At 49.9% G+C, this 27,501-nt stretch overlaps 1 protein-coding gene across 5 annotated transcripts; it reads right to left on the bottom strand.

Moving 5' to 3' along the window:
* Positions 1–95: 95 nt before the first annotated feature.
* On the bottom strand, positions 96–27,431 carry phldb2b (pleckstrin homology-like domain, family B, member 2b). Of its 5 annotated transcripts, none has more exons than XM_067251786.1 (24): positions 27,412–27,431; positions 26,368–26,415; positions 22,510–22,518; positions 22,254–22,377; positions 21,853–22,035; positions 16,456–16,575; positions 14,493–14,668; positions 13,362–14,345; positions 10,976–11,338; positions 10,647–10,811; positions 8,483–8,620; positions 7,525–7,653; positions 6,725–6,880; positions 6,530–6,640; positions 6,292–6,381; positions 5,425–5,571; positions 4,795–4,932; positions 4,525–4,618; positions 3,685–3,844; positions 3,222–3,306; positions 2,820–2,963; positions 2,052–2,271; positions 1,834–1,919; positions 96–1,430 (listed from the first exon to the last, which is right to left on the bottom strand). In XM_067251786.1, exons 2-24 carry the CDS (start codon positions 26,404–26,406, stop codon positions 1,290–1,292), a joined length of 4,002 nt encoding a protein of 1,333 aa, XP_067107887.1. In that variant the 5' UTR covers positions 26,407–26,415; positions 27,412–27,431; the 3' UTR covers positions 96–1,289. The 5 variants fall into 5 exon arrangements, with proteins under 5 accessions (XP_067107887.1, XP_067107888.1, XP_067107889.1 ...); XM_067251787.1 differs by having other exon boundaries at positions 10,647–10,808; XM_067251788.1 differs by having other exon boundaries at positions 14,493–14,629.
* Between the last annotated feature and the right edge of the window lie 70 nt (positions 27,432–27,501).

The raw sequence follows: 27,501 nt of genomic DNA, 5'->3' as shown, positions 1-27,501 counted from the left end.
ATATTTCCATATCATGTAAATTGTCAATTAAAATTAGGTAATTCACACAAAAGATTCAATCAAGCTCATCCTTACCATAAACCCACCACACAATGTACAATATCTGTGTTTTATTTTATGTATGCAAAAATAAAGATACATGCATTAATAGTCAATAGCAATATGACAGTATACTATGTATTGAGCCTGTTTATAGTTTTAAATATAAAAAATATCCTTGAATTGATTGTAAAAGTAAAGTGGTAGCCCAATTCACGTTTGAACAGACATTTTGTGATCTTAAAATGATGAGACATCTTACCAAATCATTGGTTATGTCAAATAATGTCTTCCCAGTCCTGATAAAAGACAACAGAACCTCCAGGTCCAGAAAGGGACGTGGAACTGTATTTATCGTGTGATTCTCAACCAATAAAATCACAGGAACAAAGTGACAAAACTTGTACACACACACTGACGTTTAGGCCACTGACACACTGTGATGATGCAACAATGACACAAGGCTCCATGTTTGAGCACCAACATAGCATGTTAGCGTCTCTTTCTACATCCCTCTTCTTAAGGCACCTGATCAATTCAGCTCATCTAATACAAGAGCAATAATGGCAAGGAAGCAGCAAAAGTTTCAGAATAACATGATGAGCTACTGAGAGCTGACATGTCAGAGTGATCATAGCAGGTATGTGTCACCTGACAGGGAGCTGCCATACAGTGGAACAGTACTGGATTAACATTGAGTCATCTCTGATTTGACCGGTCTATGTCGTCTGGGATTTGACCAATCACATAGCTACGTGGCTGTGATGATGCCATCTAGGATCTGACAAGTCATGTAGCTGAACATGGACAGCACCACAATATTATGTTATTAAATCACAAGAAATGTGTGCGTCCTTAGCTCTCTCTCTCTCTTTAATACACACAACCCCCAAAGTACAAACATCAGCCACATAACCTCACTTGTTGATCTAAACTATCCTCTTACAACACACTGTATCAGCCACATCTAACAGATAGACCAGGAAGGGTGATGTCCACACAGGAAACACCCTTATCAGACTCTCTCATGATATGATATATCTTGGGCATACTTCGGCTACGTATTAAGTTGCTAATGCTAAACAAAATAAAACAATTGTGACAAGATTATAAGACATCATCCAATGAACAGTAACTAAATACAGAGTATTGTTTACATTAAAACATAATGAATGAGGACTGGCCAATCCTAGTCAAGTCATAAAACAAAAGCACAAAAAATGAGTACAGTCCTGGAATTGGAACCCCCTTTACACCATAAACTGTGTGTATCCTTCTGCGCCGGTGACTATGACGTCCATCCAGACCCTCATGGCCTCAGGAGAGGGAGCCACCATGTAGTACACCCGGTCATGGGTCTTCACACTGAACGTCAGGGAGGGGTGAGGGCTCTGTGGAAGAGAAGGGGAGGGGAGCAGGGAAGAGGAGGAGAGGTGGAGGGGGACGGGGAGGAGAGGAGGAGAAGGGGAAGAGGAGGAGAGGTGGAGGGGGACGGGGAGGAGAGGAGGAGAGGGGAAGAGGAGGAGAGGTGGAGGGGGACGGGGAGGAGAGGAGGAAGGGGAAAAAAGGAGGAATGCGGGGAAGAGTAAAGGAGTGAAATAAAAAAATGCTGACATGTTGGATGGTGATCTTTATGTTAATTTCTGGTGATATTTAATGTAGATTTTTGGTATCGATTGATGCCAATACCTGATTGTGATACCTGTATATACCAATATTAGATGGTGATATTTAATAGCGATAATAGATGGTTATATTAGATGGTGATAATATATGGTGATATTCATCTTTTACCTTGTGAGCGTTCTTTAAGTGGTCGTAGTAAACTTCCTCTATGGCCTGGAAGTAGATGACGCCTTTCATCTTGGCTTCATGCTTGTCTGCATCAAAAACACACACACACACACACTTCATATGTAGCATGCGCACACACACTTCATATGTAGCATGCGCACACACACTTCATATGTAGCATGCGCACACACACAGCTAAGTGTGAGTGGGGGGGTTACCTGAGTAGTAGGACAGGGTTCGCCGGTTGCGGTCAAAGACAAACCAACGTTTCTTCCAGGTCTTGATTTTGCCGCCCATCTTGACCAGGAAGCCCCGGCAGGTCTTCTCCGTCAGGGCCAGGTGGAAGCAGGTCGCCACACTGTGGCCCGCAGACTCAATGTGACTGAGAAGGTCAAAGTCATCCTTCCTCACCGGTAGGTAACGGGTCAACGGACGAGACTGACAGGGGTCAGAGGTGAAGGGTGAGAGGTCAGGTGGAGACTGACAGAGAGCAGAGGTGAGGGGTGAGAGGTCAGGTGGAGACTGACAGGGGTCAGAGGTGAGGGGTGAGAGGTCAGGTGGAGACTGACAGAGGGCAGAGGTGAGGGGTGAGAGGTCAGGTGGAGACTGACAGGGGTCAGAGGTGAAGGGTGAGAGGTCAGGTGGAGACTGACAGAGGGCAGAGGTGAGGGGTGAGAGGTCAGGTGGAGACTGACAGGGGTCAGAGGTGAGGGGTGAGAGGTCAGGTGGAGACTGACAGGGGTCAGAGGTGAAGGGTGAGAGGTCAGGTGGAGACTGACAGAGGGCAGAGGTGAGGGGTGAGAGGTCAGGTGGAGACTGACAGGGGTCAGAGGTGAGGGGTGAGAGGTCAGGTGGAGACTGACAGGGGTCAGAGGTGAGGGGTGAGAGTTCAGGTGGAGACTGACAGAGAGCAGAGGTGAGGGGTGAGAGGTCAGGTGGAGACTGACAGGGGTCAGAGGTGAGGGGTGAGAGGTCATCTCTGGTACCTGCGCTCGCTGCTTCTCCCTCAGCTTCACCTCCCTGTCGATCATCTTCTGCCTCCTGCTGGTTTCCTCTTGCAGGCGCACCTCCAGCTCCTCTCTCCTCCTCCGCTCCTCCTCCAGTGCACGCTTCACCTCCTGCTCGCGCTCCTGCACACCACAACACACCTGTCTGCCTGCCTGCCTGTGTGTTTGTGTGTGTGCCATGTAAGTGTATGTGTGCATGTGTGCTACCTTGTGTTCCAGCATGCAGTGTTTCTCACCTTGTGTTCCAGCATGCAGTGTTTCTCACCTTGTGTTCCAGCATACAGTGTTTCTCACCTTGTGTTCCAGCATGCAGTGTTTCTCACCTTGTGTTCCAGCATGCAGTGTTTCTCACCTTGTGTTCCAGCATGCAGTGTTTCTCACCTTGTGTTCCAGCATGCAGTGTTTCTCAGCCTCTCTCAACAAGCGTTCCATTTCCTCCAGTTTTGCCACATTTGAAGTGCTGGAACTTCAACACACAAAGTTTTTTATACATATACAATACAATCAATCAATATAAATCTGTTACAACAAATTCGAACCTCCTGACTGTCCCCTGTACTCTCTTGCCCCCCCCCCCCCCCCGCACCCTCCCCATCGTAAACTGATAACCTTTCTGTTTCTGCTGCTACAGTCTGTTTCTGCTGCTACAGTCTGTTTCTGCTGCTACAGTCTGTTTCTGCTGCTACAGTCTTTCTGCTGCTACAGTCTTTCTGCTGCTACAGTCTTTCTGTTGCTACAGTCTTTCTGCTGCTACAGTCTTTCTGCTGCTACAGTCTTTCTGTTGCTACAGTCTTTCTGCTGCTACAGTCTACATAGTACATAGTACTACATAGTACATACTCACCACGAGACAGTGTCAGGGGAACAGGCGGAGATGCTGGTTTCCATGGAGTCTGAGCTGTCCACGCTCATGGTGTCGAAGGCCTGGCCATTGTCACGGTAACCAAAGGAGTCCAGGTAGACGTTGTTCTGGGAGGCGGAGCTTGCCCGGGAGCTGGTGTGACCTGGGGGGACAGAGCTTAGCGGTTAGGAAACTTGACGGCTAATCAAGAGGTCTCAGGTTCAAAAGAAATGAAAACAAAATACAATATTATTAACCACATCAAAACCACCGTCTTACTAGCTGTGTATGTGTCCTGATCCGTTACACCTCCCTGACCCTAACCCTAACCTGGTGGAACACACACGACCGGTCCTCCCCTACCTCACACCTCCCCGCCACACTGAGGATCTCGCAACCACGGCAACACACACCCACCACAGGCACACACCAGCTGGTCGCTGGCACACCAGGCTCCCTGACCTAACCCAGCCCTGCTGAACAGACGGGTCAGGAGCTCCACAGTGAAGAGAGTTCAGCTGAAGACTCCTTCTCTCTTGGTGAACCAGAAGACTGAAGAAGTCAAACTCATGTGTGTCACACACACGATACCATCTGAGTGGGTTAGACTAGCTAGGAGACACACCCTTCTGATGACCCTGCCCTAGGGGCTAGCATGAAGGGTAAACCTCACACACACACACACACACACATCTGAATGCACACACACACACAAACACACTTGGGTAAATTGTATTGTTTCCTGTTTCCTCTCCTTCACTCAAATTCCTGCTCTCTCCTGAGACATCAACAGACTACCCCCTCACTCTGGATACACCCCAACACACATTAACTGTCATGTACCTCTGTGTGAGCGGGAAGCCTCTCTGCTGGAGCCTGCCAGGACTCTGGGCATGATGCTTCCCCAGCTGCTGCTCTGGACCAGGGACTGGTGGGACTGTGGAGGACCAAAGGGTGGCAGGAAGACAGAGTGAGGGTGTTGGGGTTTACGTGTTTGAAAGTCAGTATTTCCTGTATTGCCAGCTATATTTCTATAAGTGAGTGCGTTTGAGCATGCATGTGTGTGTATGTGTGTGAGTGTAAGTGTGTGCGTAAGTGTGTGAGTGTGTGTACCTTGGCAGGGTAGCTGCGTCCCAGAGTAGAGCAGCTGAACTGAGGAGTGGGTGTGGGCTTCTTCCTGGGCAGCGTGTCACTCAAGTGAGCCCCGCCCTCTTTTATCATCCTCTTCCTCTCCTCCAGTAAACGGAAGTGCTGAGAACATGTACACAGACTGTCAGTGCCCAACTCTCGCACTGAGAACACGTACACAGACTGTCAGTGCCCAACTCTCTCAATGAGTACACGTTCACAGACTGTCAGCGCCCAACTCTCTCACTCCTACTGACACACACACACCTGATCACACACACACACACACACACACATTACCTGACCGTTGCGACGGTGTGTTTTGACAGGTAGAGGAGGGGGAGGAGAGTCAGGGAGAGGGGAAAGGTCACGATAGGTCACCATGTCCTCCGGCCAATGAACAGAGGGAGTTTTTGGGAGGGGGCGTGGCGAAAGGGGATTGGAAGAGGAAAAAGAAGGGGGGGAGGAGGATACAATGGGGGAGTAATGGGGCTGAACAGGAGGAAAGAGAGGAAACTGATGAAAAGAAGGATCCAGAAGAACACACACTGTTACACAAATACACACACACACCCACTTGATCACACACACACACTTGATCACACACACACACACCTGATCTTCCTCGGTCTTTGGGGTGCTGGCATCGGGGGAGGAGCTAGGCTCAGTTTCAAGGCAGGGATTGGCCAGAATAGGGGCAGGGTTATTGTCACCCCCCAGTTGGGAGTAAAGTTCATTGATCTCACTGACTGTCACATAGCCCTGGAGCAGAGCAAGGGGGAGGGGAGGCATGGAGAAGGTAAAGATAAAGGTGATGCTTTATTTAGACAGAGAGACATATTGAAACATAGTATTAGAGAGACAGCCATATTGAAACATAGTTTTGCGTGATCAATGAAAGTTTTGCGTGATCAATGAAAGTTTTGTTTAATCAGGATGCTTGCTACAAATCTTCAATTAGTTTAACATAGAATATATTAGAAATACACAAGCAAGCAGCAACAAGAGCAACAGTCTTTAGGTTCTTCATGTGCCAAAAGACTGAATAAGATCACAAGAGACACACTGAAAGCTGTGGACACACCACAAGGCAACAGCAACATGGATGCTTCCACAACAATAACAAGCACAACATGGAGTGTTTAGGAGCAGAACATTGGAGGGAGGAGTGGAGGGAGGGAAGGGCAGAAAAGAGAGACAGTACCTCAGCACTCTTTAGAGAGAGAGAAGAAAGGAGGTATGAGACCAGCAGGTCAGCAGCAGGGAGAGAGGGGAGGGGGGGGTCACCACGGAGAAGGTTGCTAGGAGACTGACACACGTCAGCCAATGAGGCTGTATCCTAGGAGACAGAAAAGCCCACCCATGTCAGACCAAGGAGGCCATGCCTACCGTGATGCCATTGATTGACAGCAGAAGAGTTCCTAACAGCAGCAGAGAGGTTGATAGGCTGGATTGTGATTGACAGCTGTCATTCAAACGTACCTCCTTAAGAGTGACAGGGATGAGAGGGAAGCCCCGCCCACCTGTAAGGTCAGCATACTTCTTCTCCAGAGAGACCAGGTTCTCTTTCTCCTGAAAACACACACACAGATTAGGAAAAAACAAGGAATTAACATGAATGAAAGGGGAACACAAACCCACTCACCCAAAAAAAACACACGCACCCAAGCACACACACCCAAACACACGCACCCAAACACACACACCCAAACACACACACCCTGTGCAGCATCATCTGCAGGCTGCTCTTCTCCTGCAGGAAGCTGTCCTTCTCTCGCTCGGCCTGCTGGGTAATCTGAGCCGCCTGTTTCTTCAGGGTCACAAGCCTCTCCTGAGGAAAACACACACACACACACGTTTATGGAAGCCCACACACACACGTTTACGGAACTCTCTCTCCGTCTCACACACACACCTTGCGGGTGAGCGTGCTGTGCTGGTAGTGTGTGACGTCTCGTAGGAGTGTGTGTGTGCTGGAGTCCTTCTCCTCGTCTCTCCGGCTCTCTCTCTCCAGGTGCTGGAACTCCAAGTCCTCAAAACGCTTCGTCTCTGCATCCAACACCTCTGAGGCCTGGCACACACACACACAGTGCATGTACACACACACACACACATAATATATACACACACACACACAGTGCATGTTCACACAGCAATACAGCAAACACACACACATAATATATACACACACATACACAGCAAAAAAAACTAACATTTATACGCAAAGTAAAACAAAACACACAAACAAAACATTTAGAATATTTACATCTGCTCTTAAACACCAGGGAGGAGAGAAGAGACAACCATCCCTTTACTCAACTTTCACCCCCCCCCCCACACACACACACCCCCCCACACACACACCCACACACACTGTGCATGCATCCATTGGAGCCATTATCCTTTGGGTGTCTACCGTGACATGCTGAAGCCACTTCTACCGGACTGTGCTGTGTGTGTGGAGTGTGTGTGACTGTGTGTGTGGTGGTGTGTGTGTGGAGTGTGTGGTGGTGTGTGTGTGGTGGTGTGTGTGTGGAGTGTGTGGTGGTGTGTGTGTGGTGGTGTGTGTGTGGAGTGTGTGGTGGTGTGTGTGTGGAGTGTGTGGTGGTGTGTGTGTGGAGTGTGTGGTGGTGTGTGTGTGGAGTGTGTGTGTGGAGTGTGTGTGACTGTGTGTGTGGTGTGTGTGGTGGTGTGTGTGACTGTGTGTGTACTGACCCTGGTTAGCTGCTCCTGTAGAGGATCCTTCAGGGCCTCAGGACAGCAGTCCAGCTGAGATCGCTGCTCAGACACACTCTGACCCAAACTCTCTACCCTGCCTCTCTCTGCCTGCAGCAGCTCACACGCCTGCTCACACACACACACGCACACATATAGACATATACCCACGCACGCATACACACACATACGTTCACACAGAGGAGGGATGGTGGAGTTAGTGAGAGGAGGGAAGCAAGTTAGCTTCTACGATGACCAGGTTGAATGGACTAGAGAGAGAGAGGGTTGGGAGAGAGGAAAGGAGGGAGACAGACAGACAGAGAGAGGGAGAGAAAGGGTTGGGAGGGAGGGAGAGACAGAGAGGGAAAGAGGGCGGAGCAAAGGGAGGCATGGAGGGAGAGAGAGGGGGAGCATGGAAGGAGAGAGAGAGAGGTGGGAGGGAGGGAGGGAGGGAGGAAGGAAGGGAAAGGGGGAGCTAGGGAGAGGAGGTAGAGAGAGTAGGGGGGGAGTTTCCTCATGTATCAGCTGTGAGGGTTAATGTAACACTCCGGAAACAAGCCTGAACATGAGAGCCCTGGGAGGAAAGTGTCAATGGTGACACAAACACACACACAAACACACACACACACACTTTCTTACATTTAATACCTCTCTCAATCCTTTTTCACTCTAGCTCTCTCCCCCCTCTCTATTAACAGGTGTATATTTAGACCAGGGCAGCAGGGAGGAGCTTTACACCTGCAGACCAGTCACATGGCCAGTGTGTGTGTGTGCTTAAATGCATGTATATGTGTATGTGTGTGTTTGTGCATACACGTCATTGACAATTGACATGCTTGAAAATACATATCCCACTGACGTGACACACACACACGCACACGCACAGAGTCTTCACTAATCCAGGCTCACACACACTCCTTCTCTCCAGCCCTCCTGTGCTGCTGCCAGCTGGTCCCACCTGCGTCTTCTCTTCATGTGCCTGGGCCTCCAGGGCAGCCATCTTGGTTTTTAGGGTTTCCACTTCCTGTTTCTCCTGTTGCAGCGCGGCTAACTCCGCCTCCTGCTCCGCCTCCACCAGCGCTTGCTCCACCTCCACCTATCAAATACACACACACAGATTAACAGACCTCCATCCATCACTACATCCCTCCAATTTCCCTCAACTCACAACCTGGTTATTACACCTCCCTCCACCTCCACCTCCCCTTCTCTCTCTCCACTTCCCCTCCCCTCTCCTCCCCTACCCCCACCTCTCGAACAGACTCCTCCCCTTCACTCCCCCCACCTCTAAAACAGACTCCTCCCCCATCTCTCGAACAGACTCCTCCCCTCCCCCACTTCTCGAACAGACTCCTCCCCTCCCCCACCTCTAAAACAGACTCCTCCCCCACCTCTCGAACAGACTCCTCCCCTCCCCCACCTCTAAAACAGACTCCGCCCCACCTCTCGAACAGACTCCTCCCCTCCCCTCCCCCACCTCTCGAACAGACTCCTCCCCTCCCCCACCTCTAAAACAGATTCCTCCCCCATCTCTCGAACAGACTCCTCCCCTCCCCCTCCTCTAGAACAGACTCCTCCCCTTCCCACCACCACCTCTAGAACAGAGTCCTCCCTTCTCCCACCTCTAAAACAGACTCCTCCCCCACCTCTCGAACAGACTCCTCCCCTCCTCTCCCCCATCTCTCGAACAGACTCCTCCCCTCCCCCTCCTCTAGAACAGACTCCTCCCCTTCCCCCCCACCTCTAAAACAGACTCCTCCCCCTCCTCTCGAACAGATTCCTCCTCTCCCCCACCTCGAAAACAGACTCCTCCCCTACCTCTAAAACAGACTCCTCCCCCTCCTCTAGAACAGACTCCTCCCCCTCCTCTAGAACAGACTCCTCCCCTCCAACTCCTCTAGAACAGACTCCTCCCGTCCCCCACCTCTCGGACAGACTTCTCCCCTCCCCCACCTCTCGAACAGACTCCTACCCTCCCCCACCTCTAAAACAGACTCCTCCCCCACCTCTCGAACAGACTCCTCCCCTCCTCTCGAACAGACTCCTCCCCTTCCCTCCCCCCACATCTCACACAGATTCCTCCCCTTCCCGCCCCCCCACCTCTAGAACAGACTCCTCCCCTCCCTTCCCCCACCTCTAAAACAGACTCCTCCCCACCTCTCGAACAGACTCCTCCCCCACCTCTAAAACAGATTCCTCCCCCATCTCTCGAACAGACTCCTCCCCTCCCCCTCCTCTAGAACAGACTCCTCCCCTTCCCCCCCCACCTTTAGAACAGACTCCTCCCTTCCCCCACCTCTAAAACAGACTCCTCCCCCTCCTCTCGAACAGATTCCTCCTCTCCCCCACCTCGAAAACAGACTCCTCCCCCACCTCTAAAACAGACTCCTCCCCCTCCTCTAGAACAGACTCCTCCCCCTCCTCTAGAACAGACTCCTCCCCTCCAACTACTCTAGAACAGACTCCTCCCCTCCCCCACCTCTAAAACAGACTCCTCCCCCACCTCTCGAACAGACTCCTGCCCTCCTCTCCCCCACCTCTCGAACAGACTCCTCCCCTTCCCTCCCCCCACATCTCAAACAGACTCCTCCCCTTCCCGCCCCCCACCTCTAGAACAGACTCCTCCCCTCTCTTCCCCCACCTCTAAAACAGACTCCTCCCCACCTCTCGAACAGACTCCTCCCCTCCCCCACCTCTAAAACAAATTCCTCCCCCATCTCTCGAACAGACTCCTCCCCTCCCCCTCCTCTAGAACAGACTCCTCCCCTTCCCCCCCCACCTCTAGAACATAGTCCTCCCTTCCCCCACCTCTCGAACAGACTCCTCCCCTTCCCTCCCCCCACATCTCACAGACTCCTCCCCTTCCCGCCCCCCACCTCTAGAACAGACTCCTCCCCTCCCTTCCCCCACCTCTAAAACAGACTCCTCCCCCTCCTCTCGAACAGATTCCTCCTCTCCCCCACCTCGAAAACAGACCCCTTCCCCACCTCTAGAACAGACTCCTCCCACTCCTCTAGAACAGACTCCTCCCCCTCGTCTAGAACAGACTCCTCCCCTCCAACTCCTCTAGAACAGACTCCTCCCCTCCCCCTCCTCTAGAACAGACTCCTCCCCTCCCCCACCTCTCGAACAGACTCCTCCATCTGGTTCTCCAGCTCTTTGATCTTCTGTTCCAGCTCCTCCATGTTGTTGAGCACTTGGATCCTCTCCTCCTCCACACGCCTCACTTCCTGCTTCCACGCCTCTTCCACACGCCTCACATCCTGCCGCGCCTCCTCCGGCACCTGCTGATGACATGACATGCAGACCGTCACATTCTGGGGTCATGCAGGGGTCAGGGGTCAAAGCAGGACCAGAGTCCCTCTGGATCAGTCTCATTCTAGTCTTGCTGTGTGTGCGTGTCTTGTTATCGTTTCAGAACCAAAACCTTTTGAACTTCCTGGCCAGTTACCTTGGGAGACACCAACTCTCTGACCTGATTGGTCGTCTGGGCGCGTGGGGTGGGGGAAGGGGCGGAGCTCCGCAAGCTGATGGCCGGGGACTCCGCCCTGTTTTCACGGTAACCGCTGCTCCGACTCTGTTGGACCAGTCGCCCGCCGTCATAGTAACCGTTCTGGCTGGGTGGTCCGGTGGTTAGGGTTAGGGTGGGTTCAGCGCCGGTCAGCTGCTCCAGCTGCTGGGTGAGCTTCTGGAGGTCGGTCACCGTGGAGACCTGACCTTTCACCCCCGCCTCCCTGGACACACCCCCTCTTAGGTCTTCAGCTCTGCCCAGCTCCGAGCACAAAGACAGGATAGTCTCTAAACGATGACGCTCCTGCACACAGAGAGAGAGAGAGAGAGAAGACTAGTGGAGGTCTAGTAGGGCTGGGACAGGACAGCGGACAGGACACTGTAACATGATTTGGATCTCTGGATCTAACGTTAGACTATTAAAGCCAAACCGCTTCCTTTCTGTCCTTTTTAGATCTCTATAGAAATTAAATATCTCTCCCTATAGATACCTTGATCTCTCTCCCTCTGTGTCCATCTAGACACCTATGGAGCTAAATCAGGGCCAAATGTTTAGTTGAAAAACTAAAGCTTGAAATTGAAAATGTAAGTTTTGGTCTAAAATATGTATTCAAACAAAAAATAAGTACACATTTTTCTTTCAGTTCGAATACAATTTAGATTATATTCTGGAATTATTTAGAATAAATTATTCATTTTTCACTTTTATATTTACATTTTTCACTTTTGTATTTGTTTTCAGTTCCAAATTTCATGTTTTCAGATTAAAAACTTTGATTTTTTACGCCTTCAAATCTTTTTTTCCAGTGTTTTTTCATGTGATTTTAACTAAACAAACTGATGCCAGGGATAAAGGTCCATCAGTTTGTTTAATAAAAATCACATGTATATGGTGGATAGAAAGCATTCAGTCGTAGGTCTCGCAGTAACACCATTTCCTGAAGGGAACATGACTGAGGAGAGTCTTCTGCCTTCTTTGTTAGGCTGTCACTCATAATTCCACGCCCCTCTGAGTTGAAGCCACACCCCCTACGCAAAATCGGGGCCAAAGGTCTAAAACTGAAAAAAACAGATCTGAAACTGAAAAACAGATCTGAAACTGAAAAAAAAGATTAGAAGCCGTAAAAAATAATACGTTTGGAATCTGAAAACTTGAAATGTGGAACTGAAAACAAATACAAAAGTGAAAAATTAATAATGTATTCAAAATAATTCCAGAATTTAATCTAAATTGTATTCAAACTGAAAGAAAAATGTGTACACTTATTTTTAGTTTGAATACATGGTTTTATTTTTCAAGTTTTAGACCAAAACTTATTTTCAATTTCAAGCTTTAGTTTTTCAACTATAGATATTTTTTTCAAATAACAAAACATTTGGCCCTGATTTAGCTCCAGAGACACCTTTCTCTTTCCCTCTAGACACATTGCTCCCTCCCATCCCCTCTCTCATCTAGTTAAAGTGGAAGAGGGGTAGGGTTAGAGGGCTTGGTTCCTCTCTCTGTCCACCAGAGGGCAGAGTGGTTCCTCTCTCTGTCCACCAGAGGGCAGAGTGGTTCCTCTCTCTGTCCACCAGAGGGCAGAGTGGTTCCTCTCTCTGTCCACCAGAGGGCAGAGTGGTTCCTCTCTCTGTCCACAAGAGGGCAGAGTGGTTCCTCTCTCTGTCCACCAGAGGGCAGAGTGGTTCCTCTCTCTGTCCACCAGAGGGCAGAGTGGTTCCTCTCTCTGTCCACCAGAGGGCAGAGTGGCTTCGCACAGACACTGATTGATGAAGTTTATGAGTGTGTGTGTATGAGTGTTTGTGTCTATGAGCATGTTTCTGTGTATGTCTGAGGTGTGTATGAGTGTGTGTATGAGCATGTTTCTGTGTGTGTATGAGTGTATGAGCATGTTTCTGTGTGTGTCTGAGGGGTGTATGATGTATTTCAATGTGAATAAATGTTCATGGATTGAGTGTGTGTATGTGAGGGTGTGTGTGTGAGTATGTTTATCCACCTGCACTGCAGCCTTGCTCTCTAATCTGGTCTGGTCTCACAAACACACACACACACAGCTCTAAAATACTAAAGTCAGCCTCAAACCAGTTCAGGTTAAGAACATTGCGTGTTAGCATTGGCTATGAGCCAAAACTATGTTAGCACGTTGGCAATGCCCATGAACGAGAGCTACAGCATGTTAGCATTAGCTCCCCCCTCTCTCTCCTCCTCCCCCCTCTCTCCTCCTCCCCCTCTTTCTTTCTCCCCCCTCTCCCCCCCCTCTGTCTCCCCCCCCCCACTCTATTCCCCCCCCCTCTCTCTCTCCCCCCCCCTCTCTTCCCCCGTTCCTCACCAGTCTCTGGACCTCTTGTTCTCTCATCCTCTCGTCTCTCTGGTGTTGATGGTAGTCGCTCAGCTCATCGTTCCCGCTCAGTGAGGTGATGCTGCCCCTCCTCTCTCTGAAGGGGGCCAGACCCCCCTTCCCGAACGACTGCCTCCGTTCCCCCATACCCCCACCCCCTTCGCCCCCACAGCGCTCCCCCAGGAGCAGCTCTGGGAAGAGCCCCCGGCTGGCCGGCTTGTCTGGGTCTGGGGCGCTGGAGGAGGTGAGGCTGAGCTTCTTGGCCACACGGGGGCTGGAGGGGGCCCCTGGCCGGCCGGGCACAGTGACGTCTGGGGGCGCGGTAGTGGGGGTCTTGGGGGTGAGTGAGATAGAGACCACGCCCTCCCCTTGGGTGAGGCCGGGGGGGTGGGGGCTGGCCTTGCTGCCGTTGAGATCGGAGCGTCGCGGAGGAAGTGTTGTCAAGGCAACACCGCCGAATCCGTTGTCATGGCTACGTGGGGCGGGGCAACAGAGGCGGGGCATGGATCGACTGTGGTTGCCCCCCCCACCCTTCACCCCCCCCCCTAGAGAACCCGTGGAATACTTCCTGGTCCGGGGGCTGGGGATTGGCTCCTGGTTGCCGTGGCTACGGCGGCCAAGGCGGGGGCTGGAAGGCATGCTGGCGGTTCCGCCTGGGGGGAGACGGGAGGAGGAGGAGGGAGGAGGAGGAGAGAGGAAGCTCTCGCTACCAGCAACAGAGGAGGAGGACCCACCGCCGTTCCACATGGAGAGCAAGGGGGAGGAGCCTGGGAGGGGGCGTCGGCCTTCGCCGGAGGCCAGCAGCAGGCTCTCCTGTGATTGGTTGCGGGTCATGGAGGGCCGGGGGGAGGGTGAAGGGGGACCAGCTGATTTACCAGACAGGGGCGGGCGCTCAGAGCCGTACAGACGCCTAGCCTGCTCCTGATAGGCTGAGGACTGGGGAGCGGGGCATGTGGCTGGCGTTGTGGGTGGAGACTAGGACACAGAACACAGAGAGAAGACAATCATGTCAACGCAGGGGTCAGCAAAATCATCAGCTACTGAAGGATCCTGCCTAGCCTTATAAACCTGTCCCTTTAAGAACTGGGACGGAGCTTAACCAATCAGGGAGCCCCTTAATACCTGAGTCATGCTGAAGTAGGAAGGGCCAGCGTCCCCATTGGCCCTCAGGCTGGTCTCCAGGGCAATCTTCTTGCGTTGCAGGGTGTCCATCAAATCACGGAGCTCGGAAGCTGAGCGCATGCCCCTAGCTCCGCCCCCTAGGGCATGACCATAGTCGCTGCTGAACTTGAGATAGTCTGGAGAGGAGAGGTTAGTACCTGTAGCTGAGTTATTCATAGCCTGGTTTTGGCAGGACTGTCCTAACCTAAACAACAGAGCTGGAGTCACACACACACACACACACACCAACTACTCTCCAATACAAAACCAACACACGTGGCAGTTCTAGCATCTAAAAGTAGAGAAAAGCAGATCCTTACTTTGGATTATGAGGAAATGAGAAAAAACACAAAACGCAAAATATTGAGGATTCCCACAGCCCCCCCCCCTTCCCTCTCCTCCCCTCCTCTCCTCTTCTCCTCTCCTCCACGCTCCTCCTCTATGGTGTTTAAACAGCATGAAATCGTTAAGCTGTTGGGACCACCAGAACAGAGAGAACACACTGTGTTACATCCACCACACACACACTCCTCACACACTCTCCTCAAAAACACACACACACAAGGAGTGTGTATGTGAGTGTGAGGAGTGTGTATGTGAGTGTGTGTGAGGAATGTGTGTGTGTGTGTGAGTGTGAGGAGTGTATATGTGAGTGTGTGTGTGAGTGTGTGAGTGTGTGTGTGTGTGTGAGGAGTGTGTGTGTGTGAGTGTGTGTGTGTGTGTGTGTGAGTGTGTGGTTGAGAGGTCAGACGCTGCTATGGAGGAGAGAAATAGGGCAGAAAGACATCACAAGATCTGGAAAACACACACACACACACCACACACTCACAGCTCTGCTCCATAAAAGGACATTTTCACCCAAAGTCCTCATATCAAATCTTTGAAATCTCCATAACATTGTTCTGAAACAGTTTGAGAGAGAAAGAGAACCAGAGTGAAATAGATCACTGTAAAGGCAGATGTGCATGTGTGTGCGTGCGTGTGTGTGTATGTATTGGTGTGTGTGTGTATGTGCATTCTTTCTGTCCGGACAGGGTGTCTGATACAGGACAGAGACACTCCACACACACCTTGTTCAAACACACCATCAATCACCATGGAGACTGCGTTACCATGGCAATGGAGGGGAACTGCTTGAGAGGAACATTCCAGGTTTGTTCTGCACCTCAAACAAACCTGGAGGTATGTTTGAGGTGTGTGTTCTGAACTTTATAGGTATAATATATCACCCGTCACACACACTCCACCTTCTTCTCTCCTCCCCACAATGTGTGTTCCAGGTAGGCCGCCCCAACACAGGTGTGTGTGAGATGAGACCATGGTGAAGTATGTGTGTGTGTGTGTGTACCTGTGCTGTAGACTAGGGGGAACGCAGGTGTGTGTGTGTACCTGTGCTTTAGACCAGGGGGGATGCAGGTGCGTGTGTGTACCTGTGCTTTAGACTAGGGGGGATGCAGGTGCGTGTGTGTACCTGTGCTGTAGACCAGGGGGGATGCAGGTGTGTGTGTGTACCTGTGCTTTAGACTAGGGGGGATGCAGGTGCGTGTGTGTACCTGTGCTTTAGACTAGGGGGGATGCAGGTGCGTGTGTGTACCTGTGCTGTAGACCAGGGGGGATGCAGGTGCGTGTGTGTACCTGTGCTGTAGACTAGGGGGGATGCAGGTGCGTGTGTGTACCTGTGCTGTAGACCAGGGGGGATGCAGGTGTGTGTGTGTGTACCTGTGCTGTAGACCAGGGGGGATGCAGGTGCGTGTGTGTACCTGTGCTGTAGACCAGGGGGAACGCAGGTGTGTGTGTGTACCTGTGCTGTAGACCAGGGGGGATGCAGGTGTGTGTGTGTACCTGTGCTTTAGACCAGGGGGGACGCAGGTGTGTGTGTGTACCTGTGCTTTAGACTAGGGGGGATGCAGGTGTGTGTGTGTACCTGTGCTGTAGACCAGGGGGGATGCAGGGCTTTTCTGTGGGAGCATGCTCTTCAGACGGCTGGCCTCCTCTGGATGGTTGAACCTGAAGAAGTACGACTTACCCAGACACAGGGAGTACCCTGGGAACACACACACACACGGTCAAATACACAGAGAGCAGCTACAGTTCAGACTGTATTACACACACACACGTTAAGAGCACTGGATCCAGACCACAGTGTTTTCTCTGGTCATCAATTAAGATCACAGTCGAGCTATAAACAAGAAGTCAGGGTCACAACCTCTAGCTACAGCTGTCTAAATACCTCAGAGGGAGAGGGGGGAGGAAAGGCACAGGGGGGAGGAGACAAGGAGAGACAAATCTGTTCCCATTCACTGTCCTCTCTCTTAAAACCTTCCTTCACTTACTTCACTTCTTCAAGGAGGAGAGGTGGAGAGGGCAGAGAGGGGGTGGGTGGAGAGGGCAGAGAGGGGGTGGGTGGAGAGGGGGTGGGTGGAGAGGGCAGAGAGGGGGTTGGCGGAGAGGGGGTGGGTGGAGAGGGCAGAGAGGGGGTGGGTGGAGAAGGCAGAGAGGGGGTGGGTGGAGGGGGGGTGGGTGGGTGGAGAGGGCAGAGAGGGGGTGGGTGGAGAGGGGGTGGGTGGAGAGGGGGTGGGTGGATAACAAGAAGGAAAGAGCTGAGAGGGAAGGAGGAGGAGATGGCAGAGACAGGGTGGAAAAAAGACAGCATGGAAAATCAGTTTGAGGCCATTTTCTTTCTGTCTTAAAACCGTGAAATCAGAAGAGAGGAAGAGGGCTGGGGGTTGTAGTTTATATAGTCACTCTACTAGCATGGTACAAGTCCACTAGGAGACAGAGAGCGAGAGCGAAAGAGGGGGAGAGAGGGGGGAAAGAGAGACAGAGGGGGGAAAGAGAGAGAGAGACAGAGAGAGAGAGAGAGAGAGAGAGAGAGAGAGAGAGAGAGAGAGAGAGAGAGAGAGAGAGAGAGAGAGAGAGAGAGGGGGGGGGGGAAAGAGAGAGAGATATGTTTGGTCTTCCTTGTCAGCTGTGTAAAGAGACGATGTCTGACAAACATCCTAGAAATGGAGCAGTATGGAAGAACATGTGTGAGCGTGTGAGTGTGTAAGTGTGTGTGTGAGCTTGTGTTTAGCACGAGCGTGTGTTTAGTCTGCCCAGCTGAACTGAGTTCCAGCTGAACTGAGCTCCAGCTGAACCGAGCTCCAGCTGAACTGAGCTCCAGCTGATCTGAGCTCCAGCTGGACTGAGCTCCAGCTGAACTGAGCTCCAGCTGAACTGAGCTCCAGCTGAACTGAGCTCCGGACAGACTGTGGTGTAACAGAGGAGAGGTGGTGCTGGTGGTGGCATTGTCACACTCCCCGAAACTGTGTGTGTAGTATGTATGCCTGTGTGTGGATTACAGTTGTGTGTGTGTGCATGTATAAATATCTTAACAGTCTCTATCTAATGACTCACAGTGCCTTTCAGTATTTAGCATGCCCAAAGAAACACACACCCACCAGTCCTACAGCAGAGAAACATGAATGTCCTTATTTGTTTATTGCGCTGCTTTGTCATTTACTACACCCCAAAACTCAAACCTAACTCTAACTAACTAGCTGTAATCTACATAAATACATACACACTCATCCCCTCCCAAACACATCCAGCAGACACACACACTCACAAACAGACTTGAAACCGTCTACAAAGATAACCAGAAGCTTTGATGACACAGATGCTGCAGAGTACCAACAATCTGGAACACATTCTCCCAGTCTGATCTCTCTCACACACACACACACACACACACACACACACACACACACACACACACACACACACACACACACACACACACACACACACACACACACACACACACACACACACACACACACACACACACACACACACACACACACACACACACACACACACACACACACACACACTAACACCTAGGGGGTCAGATGGCTGAGCGGTTAGGAAATCTGACTTTTAATCAGACGGTTGGTTCGATTCCCGGCCGTGTCAAATGACATTGTGTGGGCAAGCTCAAGTCTTTGAACCATTAAGTTTGTATCTTTATCTTCCTAATTCATGAGTCTGTGTGTGTGTGTGTGTACGTGCGTGCGTGTATATGAGTTTGTGTAATTGTGCCTAAAACCACCAATTAACCCTAGAGGGACCTGACCTCCTCTTTCCTCCTGTCTAACCTCCTCTCTCTAAGCTCTCCATCAGATGACTATAACCAGTTGGACCATCTACAGAGCCTAACCCCTAACCCTGCAGATACCAACTAACCATAACCCAACAGTAATAAGCACCAACTCTAACCGTTGTCAAATCACTCCCACAGTCAACAGCTCAATGTTCCAGGACAATGATAACAACGATTTAACCCGTCAATAGATAAATATTTCAAAATATATACACCTCTGGAAAACATTGAGAGACTACGGCACCTTTTTCTTTACCTTTTTAAAAAGGGTCAAATTTAAGAGGCCACTGCACATTTTACCCTTCTGTTCCTTACTCAAAATTGCCCTTCTCAACCTTTCGTTTAAAAACGAAAGAAAAAAGGTGCAGGGCCTCAATTTTATCCAGAGCTGTATAAACACATCTACACTATTCTATAGACTTCTACGCTTCAGTTTTTGTCTTGGAACCGAGACCCACTGTTTCACTTACCCAAGTAAACCAGACCACCAAACCAACCAGTTTGGTTACTGAAAAACATAGTATTATGCACACCAAATTGCCCCCTCTCGTTTAAGTTCGTGATATGGTGCTACCGTTTAAAAGCTATCAGAAAAAAAGAACACATTCCTCAAGTCAAATCTGTAGTTTCCCTTCTTATGTGAGTCTGTCAACGCGGCTATTATTCTTTGTCACGTGAAATCTCACCCGTGTTACCCGCCCGGGGCACGCGACCGTAGTCCACTCAGGTGAGAGCAATGATGAACCATATAAGTTTTGAGTTTAAACTTAAGCTCGTTTATGTATGCTAAAAAGCTTGAACTAATAACCAAACTCTCACACGAACCACCCCGAACAACTGAAGCGTACTTCAACTAAATTTCCGTATTAAAGCACATTTTTGTTAGGCTGTACTAAACAAGTTAACTATAAGATCATCATAAATGTACCTGCACGCAACTCTGACCTTCATAAACACCACACTCAATCAGCGACCCGGTAACGATGCTCAAGCTCTCGTCTTGTTATCGTTATAGTTCCATAGCTCGTTTCTGTCTCTGTCTCTCTCTCTCATAACGAATATACCAGTCAACAACTATACACGTGTAAACTGACCTTTTCCACTTCAGCGAACCCCGCACAGTAAAACTTTCGATCCTCCTCTACTTGTCCAACGCCTTATCAGAACAACGGGGTTTTCCCGGGGCGAGAGAATCACGGAGCCAGCCCGTCTCGGAGCCGTAAATTTCCACGGATCCAGATTTAAGTGGAGGACTACGGGGTTCGCTGGTTCCTTTCCAGATGCGTCTGAGGTAAGGCATCCACCAACTCAGAAAAGGGGGTGTAAACTTCACATTTACTCAAACGTGCTTTCCGCTATCATGCCAAGCCCTCCTCTTTACAAGTTTACGAAATCGAGTGAAAATTAAAAGCAGCTGGTGATGTAAATGGATATGACTGTATGCAAATAACACGTGACTTCGAAAGAAGGGCGACCTGGAGCCCCGGTCCTGTGTTGGTGAGTTCACCGGTTTTAAAGTCCCGCCGCCCCTCTCACTTTCTTTGTCCTGACTTCTTTTCTCTTGAAACACCTAGGCAAGCATGTCACAGCTGCAGACAGCTTGAATTCAGAGAATTAAGCAAATACATGATCAGTTTTGGCCAGATGAAACAATTATTTTACCATTTAAAACACGTCTTGGTCTCTAGTGCAGGAGAGAAGTTACAAAAGTAGGATTCATAGAGAGAGATAGAACGACAGAGAGAGAAAAGGATTGAGAAGAGAGAAATGAAGAAAATAGGGAGAGAGGGAGGGGGGGAGAGGAAGACTGAGAGGAGAGAAAGAAAAAAAATAGGGAGAGAGGGAGAGAGAGAAGAAAGCAGAGTGGGAGACACAGACAGAGAAGAGGGGGGGTAGTCAAGGGAACATGAATGTGTGAATGAGGCTTGGGGAAGAGACGGCTTGTGATAGAAGAGATAGAAGGAGGGAAAGAGGGAGGAGGAGGGAAGATGTAGACATCAAGTCTGATATTTTCTAAAAGGACTTTGCTCTTGTGGTCATTGATTTTGGTGTAGTGTTTCAGTGTGAGCGTGTGTGTGTGTGTGTGTGAGAGAGAGAGAGAGAGAGAGAGAGAGTGTGTGCTTCCACATCACCACAGTTAGATGTGCAGTTGAAAGCATGCCAGACGGCCTCCTGTGTTATTGACTAACAACACAGTATCACACACACTGTGTATCAGCCTGTCTGTGTGTGTGTGTGTGTGTGAGTGTGATGGATCTGTGTTTGTGTGTGTGTGTTTACATGTAGATTTATGTAGGTGGGAAAGGTGTCTATGATGACAGACTTGTCATTTTACAACTCTCTCTCTCTCTCTCTCTCTCTCTCTCTCTCTCTCTCTCTCTCTCTCTCTCTCTCTCTCTCTCTCTCTCTCTCTCTCTCTCTCTCTCTCTCCTCTCCTACTGTTCCTTACTACTATACTCTGATCTCTTGACCTCTACAATATATACACACCAAACTCACAGAGGAGAAGAAATGGACCAGTCAATCTTTACCTGACGGGTGAGACCAAACAAGACATATTGAATGTGTGTGTGTGTAATGACAAGAAAAAGACAAAAGGGAGTGAAAAGATGAAGGGGTTGAGAATGTGTGGTTAGAGTGGAGCGAGAGAGGAGAGAGAGGAAAGAGAGACGATAGAGGGGAGAGAGAGACGAGAGAGAGGGGGAGAGAGAGGAGAGAGGGGGGAGAGGAGAGAGAGGGGGGAGAGAGGAGAGAGAGAGGGAGAGGAGAGGAGAGAGAGAGGGAGAGAGAGGGGGGGGAGAAAGGAGAGAGGGGGGAAAGAGGAGAGAGAGAAGGAGAGTGAGAGGAAGAGAAATGGAACATATCAGCTACTATAGCAGCTTCCAAATCAACACATGCACACACCACCTATACCCACCTATACCAAAATACACATAAACACACACCCACACATGCACAGACACACACACCACCTTAATACACGTGCATATATAGACACACACACTACCTAAATACAGGGACATACATCCACACGTAGCATGAATTAAACATGTATAATTACATGTAGCATGCAGTATTATCACATCTATATCTGTCTCTATCTCTGTCTCTATCGTTATTTGTCTCTCTTTCTATGTCTATCTCTCTTTCTCTAATCTAGCTGTATGTGTGTGTTACCCTGGGTGAGGGGGGTGGGGGTAGTGATGGGAACCCCGTCCAGGGCGCAGGCGTGTCCGCAGGGGTCCAGGGTGACTACGCCCCCCTGGTTGGTGATGAGACAGTGCTCCGCCTCGATTCCCTCTCCCTGCACCACGATGTCCTGGGGAACACACGCATCCTCACGGCCCACACGGGTCACCCCTGCACCACCAGGACATACACGTGTCTGTTAAATATGTGTGTAAGAGAGAGTGTAAGTGTAAGAGAGTGTGTGTAAATGTGTGTGTGTGTAAGAGTTTGGAGAGTGTGTGTGTGTAAGACTGGAGACAGTGTGTGTGTAACAGTGTGTGTGTGTAAGACTGGAGACAGTGTGTGTGTGTAACAGTGTGTGTGTGTTACAGTGTGTGTGAGTGTGTTACCTTCTCTCAGGGGCAGCAGGGTAACAGCTACACTGAGGCGTCCACTGCCCAGACTGACCAGGTGAGGCATGTCTGTCTGCAGCTTCACCACCTTCCCACTGTCAATCAACCCTGGGGGTGGGGCCTTCCTGCTGTCAATCAACCCTGGGGGTGGGGCCTTCCTGCTGTCAATCAACCCTGGGGGTGGGGCCTTCCTGCTGTCAATCAACCCTGGGGGTGGGGCCTTCCTGCTGTCAATCAACCCTGGGGGTGGGGCCACATTCTCCTTCCATCCAAACAGGCAGAGATAGAGATTAGATAGAGATTGGATCGGGTTAGATATAAGATTAGATAATGGAGTGTCTGTCTCGCTCTGGATAAGAGCGTCTGCTAAATGACTAAATGTAAATGTAGATAAGATTAAATAGAGATTAGGTAGAGATTGTATAGGGTTAGATAGAGACAGAGAGGGGGAATTCAGACTCTTGATCTGAATTAAGATTCCTGCTGTTCCAGTGTCAGTGGGAGGGGAAGGGAGTGAGCCCACTGAAACAGCCCAGGTTCACCCTCCAGCTTGACTACTATAACGTAAGGGGTCCCATTATCGTCCACCTAGCTCTCGACGCTCGTCAGAAAGTTTACGAAAATGTTGATATAATACAAATTAAAACGTTATGTTACAGCATTGTACTTTAATATATAGATACACACCTATATTATAACATTCCATTTTTTTAAATCCAATAAGGATATTAGGATTATTAAATACACATCCACACCACTCCCTGTTACTGCCAAATCATTTGAACACCATTATGTGATGCTAACTGATCCTATCAAAGCATGCTTAATTGTTCTTTATCGCCCACCAGGCCCGCTAGCCGACTTTGTGGAGGAGCTGGACATGCTCCTCAGCGTCCTCCCGGATGATGGAACCCCCCTGATAGTCCTTGGGGACTTCAACATCCACCTCCAAGGAAGGCAGGCAGGCCGTCGACTTCTTGTCTCTCCTGACCTCCTTCGACCTGACGCTGCTGAGCACACCGGCGACCCACAAGGCAGGCAAACAGCTAGACCTCATCCTGACACGTAACTGTATCACTGACTTAACCTCTGTAACCCCACTGCATATTTCTGATCACTACTTTATCCAATTCTCTGTCTCTCTCCCTCCAACTCCCCCTACCTCCCCTCCCCTTGTAACTTTCCGGCGCAACCTCCGCTCCCTATCCCCCTCCCATTTCTCCTCTATTGTAACATCCTCCCTCCCCCCCATTGACGAGTTCTCGTCCCACCCCACTAACACTGCCACCGACACCTTGTTAACCACTTTAACTGCATCACTTGATTCTCTCTGTCCCCTGTCAACCAGGCCTGCACGATCTTCTCCCTCCTGCCCGTGGCTTACGGATGTTATTCGTGAAGAACGGTCCACCCTTCGGGCAGCTGAGAGGAGATGGCGCAAGTCCAAAGGCGGTCGGGACCTTGATAAGTATCACTCCCTCCTCAAATCCTTCTCTTCTCACATAACTGGTGCTAAAACCCTCTACTTTCTGAAAAAAATTAACTCCGCTTCAAACCCCCCACAAACTTTTTTCTACCTTCTCCACCCTTCTCCACCCACCTCCCCCACCCCCTCCCTCCACCCTGACAGCAGACTTCTTCTCCTTCTTTGAGAAAAAAGTCGCCGACATTAGCAGTCGGTTCCCTAAACTCACCTTTCCTACCCTCTCACCCTCCATGACTGACCCAACTAAATGTCTAAACTCTTTTTCTCCCCTGTCTGAGGCAGAGATCTCTGACCTCATTCTCTCTCATCGCCCCACCTCCTGTCCCCTTGATCCTATCCCCTCCCCTCTCTTTCAAACCATCTCCCCCTCCATCATAACTTTTCTTCTCCATGCCCTAAACTCCTCTCTTACCTCTGGCACCTTCCCCTCTGCCTTCAAACAGGCTAGAGTTACCCCTCTACTCAAAAAACCCTCCCTTAACCCTGCCGTCCTCCAGAACTACAGACCGGTATCACTGTTACCTTTCTTTTCAAAAACAATTGAACGTGCTGTATCTAACCAACTGTCAAACTTTCTCTCTCAGAACAACCTGCTTGACCCCAACCAATCGGGCTTCAAGACTGGCCACTCCACAGAGACTGCCCTCCTTTCAGTCAGCACTGCCCTCCAGTCTGCCAGAGCGGCTTCCAGGTCATCCGTCATCATTCTGCTGGACCTTTCTGCAGCGTTTGATATGGTTAACCACCAGATCCTGCTCTCCAGACTTTCTGAGATGGGCATCACTGGCACTGCACTCCAGTGGATCTCATCCTACCTGTCGAGAAGATCTTACCAGGTCTCCTGGGGAGGCAAACTGTCAGGCCCTCGCCAGCTCTCCACTGGTGTCCCACAGGGCTCCGTCCTTGGACCCCTCCTCTTCTCTCTGTACACCACCTCACTTGGACCAATCATCACCTCCCATGGCTTCTCCTACCACTGCTACGCTGATGACACACAGCTGTACCTGTCGTTCCCCCCGACCGATCCGGGGATCTCAGCTAGGATTGAGGCCTGCCTCACAGACATCTCCGCCTGGATGACCGAGCACCACCTCCAGCTGAACCTCGCCAAAACAGAACTTCTCATCATCCCGGCTAAACCCTCCATCTCCCATGATCTCTTAATCACCCTGGGATCTGCGACGGTGACCCCTTCATCCTCTGCCAGGAACCTTGGGGTTACCATGGACGACGAGCTCTCCCTCACGGCCCACATTGCTGCGGTCTCCCGGTCGTGTAGATTCACCCTCTACAACATCCAGAAGATCAGGAGATACCTGTCTGAGCACTCCACCCAGCTGCTAGTCCAAGCACTTGTCCTCTCCAAGTTGGACTATTGCAACTCGCTGCTCGCTGGTCTCCCAGCATGTGCAACCCGCCCTCTTCAGAGGATTCAGAACGCAGCGGCCCGCCTGGTCTACAATCTACTCAGACGCGCCCATGTTACCCCGCTTCTCATCTCTCTCCACTGGCTACCTATCATGGCCCGTATCAGATTCAAGACCCTGGTACTGACCTTCCGAGCAGTGAACGGGACTTCACCCGTCTACATCAAGTCTCTCCTGCAGCCTTATACCCCCACCCGTCACCTACGGTCTTCTTCAGACAACCGCCTGGTGGTCCCACCACTCAAGACTGCCCGGTCCCAACACAAGCTCTTCTCCTGTCTGGCCCCCCAGTGGTGGAATCAACTCCCCACCTCCACCAGAGACACTGACTGTCTCTCCACCTTCAAGAAAAGGCTCAAGACGCACTTGTTCCGGGAGTACAACGGTACTTAGGAATGGTTCGCTTGACCCGATGTTAGTTTCCTCAAGGATCACAATGACTCTTGCTTAGAGACTTGTTGCTCTTGTGGTTAGTGGTAACTGATTGAACATTTTTGTACTCGCTGTGATATATTGTTTTTATTATTGTTGCTTGTTCTTTTTTTCCACAGGTACACTTGCACTTATAGCGGTTCATGTTGTTTAATTGTAACTTGTTTAACTACATGCTCTTATGTTTCTTCCCTTTGGCACTTACTTTGGTTGTTCACAATGTGTGCTTCATGTTTTAGCTACTCGCAATGTTTTTGTGGCTATCTTGTTGTTATGATCAGTGACCTATGCACTTTGTAAAGCTCTCTCTTGGAAGTCGCTTTGGATAAAAGCGTCTGCTAAATCCATAAATGTAAATGTATATGCCTAAAAAATGTATTTTCCTAATTTTAGCAGTTAGCCGGGGGGTCCCATTATCATCCATTCAACCACTTTCAATGGAGAAATGTCAAGTTTGACGCTGCGGAAGGCAGATGCTACATATACGGTTTGAGAGCGTATTTACATACTCAAATCTCAAAGTAAGAAGCTGTAATTTGGTGTGCAGCAATATAAGGTGTACATATCGATAAGTTACTTTCTTTCGTTGCTGCTGCATATCTTCTTTAAGAATTTAACGGAAGAAACGGTCGTGGACGATAATGGGGTCTGGAACGTGGGCGAGTTTGAATGGACGATAATGGAGCCGCTTACTCTAAGTGTGTGTGTCAGATGAGTGTGTGTGTGCGTGTGACTGTGAGTGTTAAGAGTGTGTGTGGTTGCTTACCTCAGATGCAACCTGGTCAGACTCTGGTTTGAACATCATCTCGGAGTCCTACAGGAGAGAGAGAAGTGTTACTGAGAACACACACACACAGGCTCACACACACATACATACACATACTCATGATACATACACTTATCACACACAGACTCACACAAACACACACAATTACACACACTTATTTATCAAACACACACAAACAAACAAACAGCAGCTCCAAGCCCATGCAGGCTGGCCACAGCTGGATGATAACACACTTAGAACAGACACACACTTAGAAACACACACAAATACACACTTTATAGCACAAACAGCTGCCACTTAAGAGAGAGTGTCCGTGTGAAAGTGTTCCAGACAGTGGAAAAAAATCACTTAAACAGTCCAGGGTGGGATTACACACACACACATGCACACAGTAATCAGTGGGAGGAATGGGCAGGAATGCACCATGTGGACAGATTTCCCACCAGTCTACAGCAGAGCTTGGCTCGACTAGCCAAGTCTGCCCCTTTCAGCCCAACATGTGTGTATGTGTGTGTTTGTATGTGTGTGTTTGTATGTGTGTGTGTATGAGTGTATGGTTTGAGTAAACATGCTTAGATCCCATGCCAAGGACAGTCCATCCAGAACACAAACCAATGAAACAAATTTGCACATACAAACACGCACACACCACACAATTAACTGAATGAGATTATTAGAGTCTCTGGAAAAACCACACCTCCCTTTTCAATCCTCCCTCCCTCTTTCACTCCTCCCATCTTTCTCTCAGTCCTTATATTCATCTCTCTCTCTCTTTCTCCCTCTCTCTACTTCTTTCTCATTTTAATCTTCTCCAATTCACTCAGCTATTTTCCTCTCCTCTCCTTCCAGAGGAAACACAAATCTCAGACAGCTCCCAAACATTTCCTCTCATTCAGAGCTCACTTCCGGTCTGAAGTCACTTCCTGTTTAGTTCTGACACCCTAGTTACCCCACACAGACACACTCAGATGCAATGACAACGCACGTTCACACACACACACAAAATACACACACGGGTCTCACCGGTTCCCTCAGGCCTCACCGCAGCGGCACAGGTTCGAATCCGGCCTGGGTGATTTTCTGCATGTCTTCCCCCCTCTCTTCCCTGCCCTT

Source organism: Osmerus mordax, chromosome 15 (genome assembly GCF_038355195.1).
Source record: "Osmerus mordax isolate fOsmMor3 chromosome 15, fOsmMor3.pri, whole genome shotgun sequence".
NCBI lineage: Eukaryota > Metazoa > Chordata > Actinopteri > Osmeriformes > Osmeridae > Osmerus > Osmerus mordax.
Note: the sequence above shows the minus strand (reverse complement) of the source record. Positions and strands in the feature narration are given on the sequence as shown.

Bases quoted from the DNA above. Each gene is read 5' to 3' on its own strand.
- phldb2b (XM_067251786.1), bottom strand. From the start codon at position 26,406: ATGATGTTCAAACCAGAGTCTGACCAGGTTGCATCTGAG. The intron at 8,621-10,646 runs GTGGGGGAGGGG...TGTATTTGATAG, and splicing joins TGGAGGAGTCTGTTCGAGAG to GTGGAGGTGGAGCAAGCGCT. The intron at 5,572-6,291 runs GTACGTTTGAAT...GCTCTGCTCCAG, and splicing joins TCCCTGTCACTCTTAAGGAG to GGCTATGTGACAGTCAGTGA.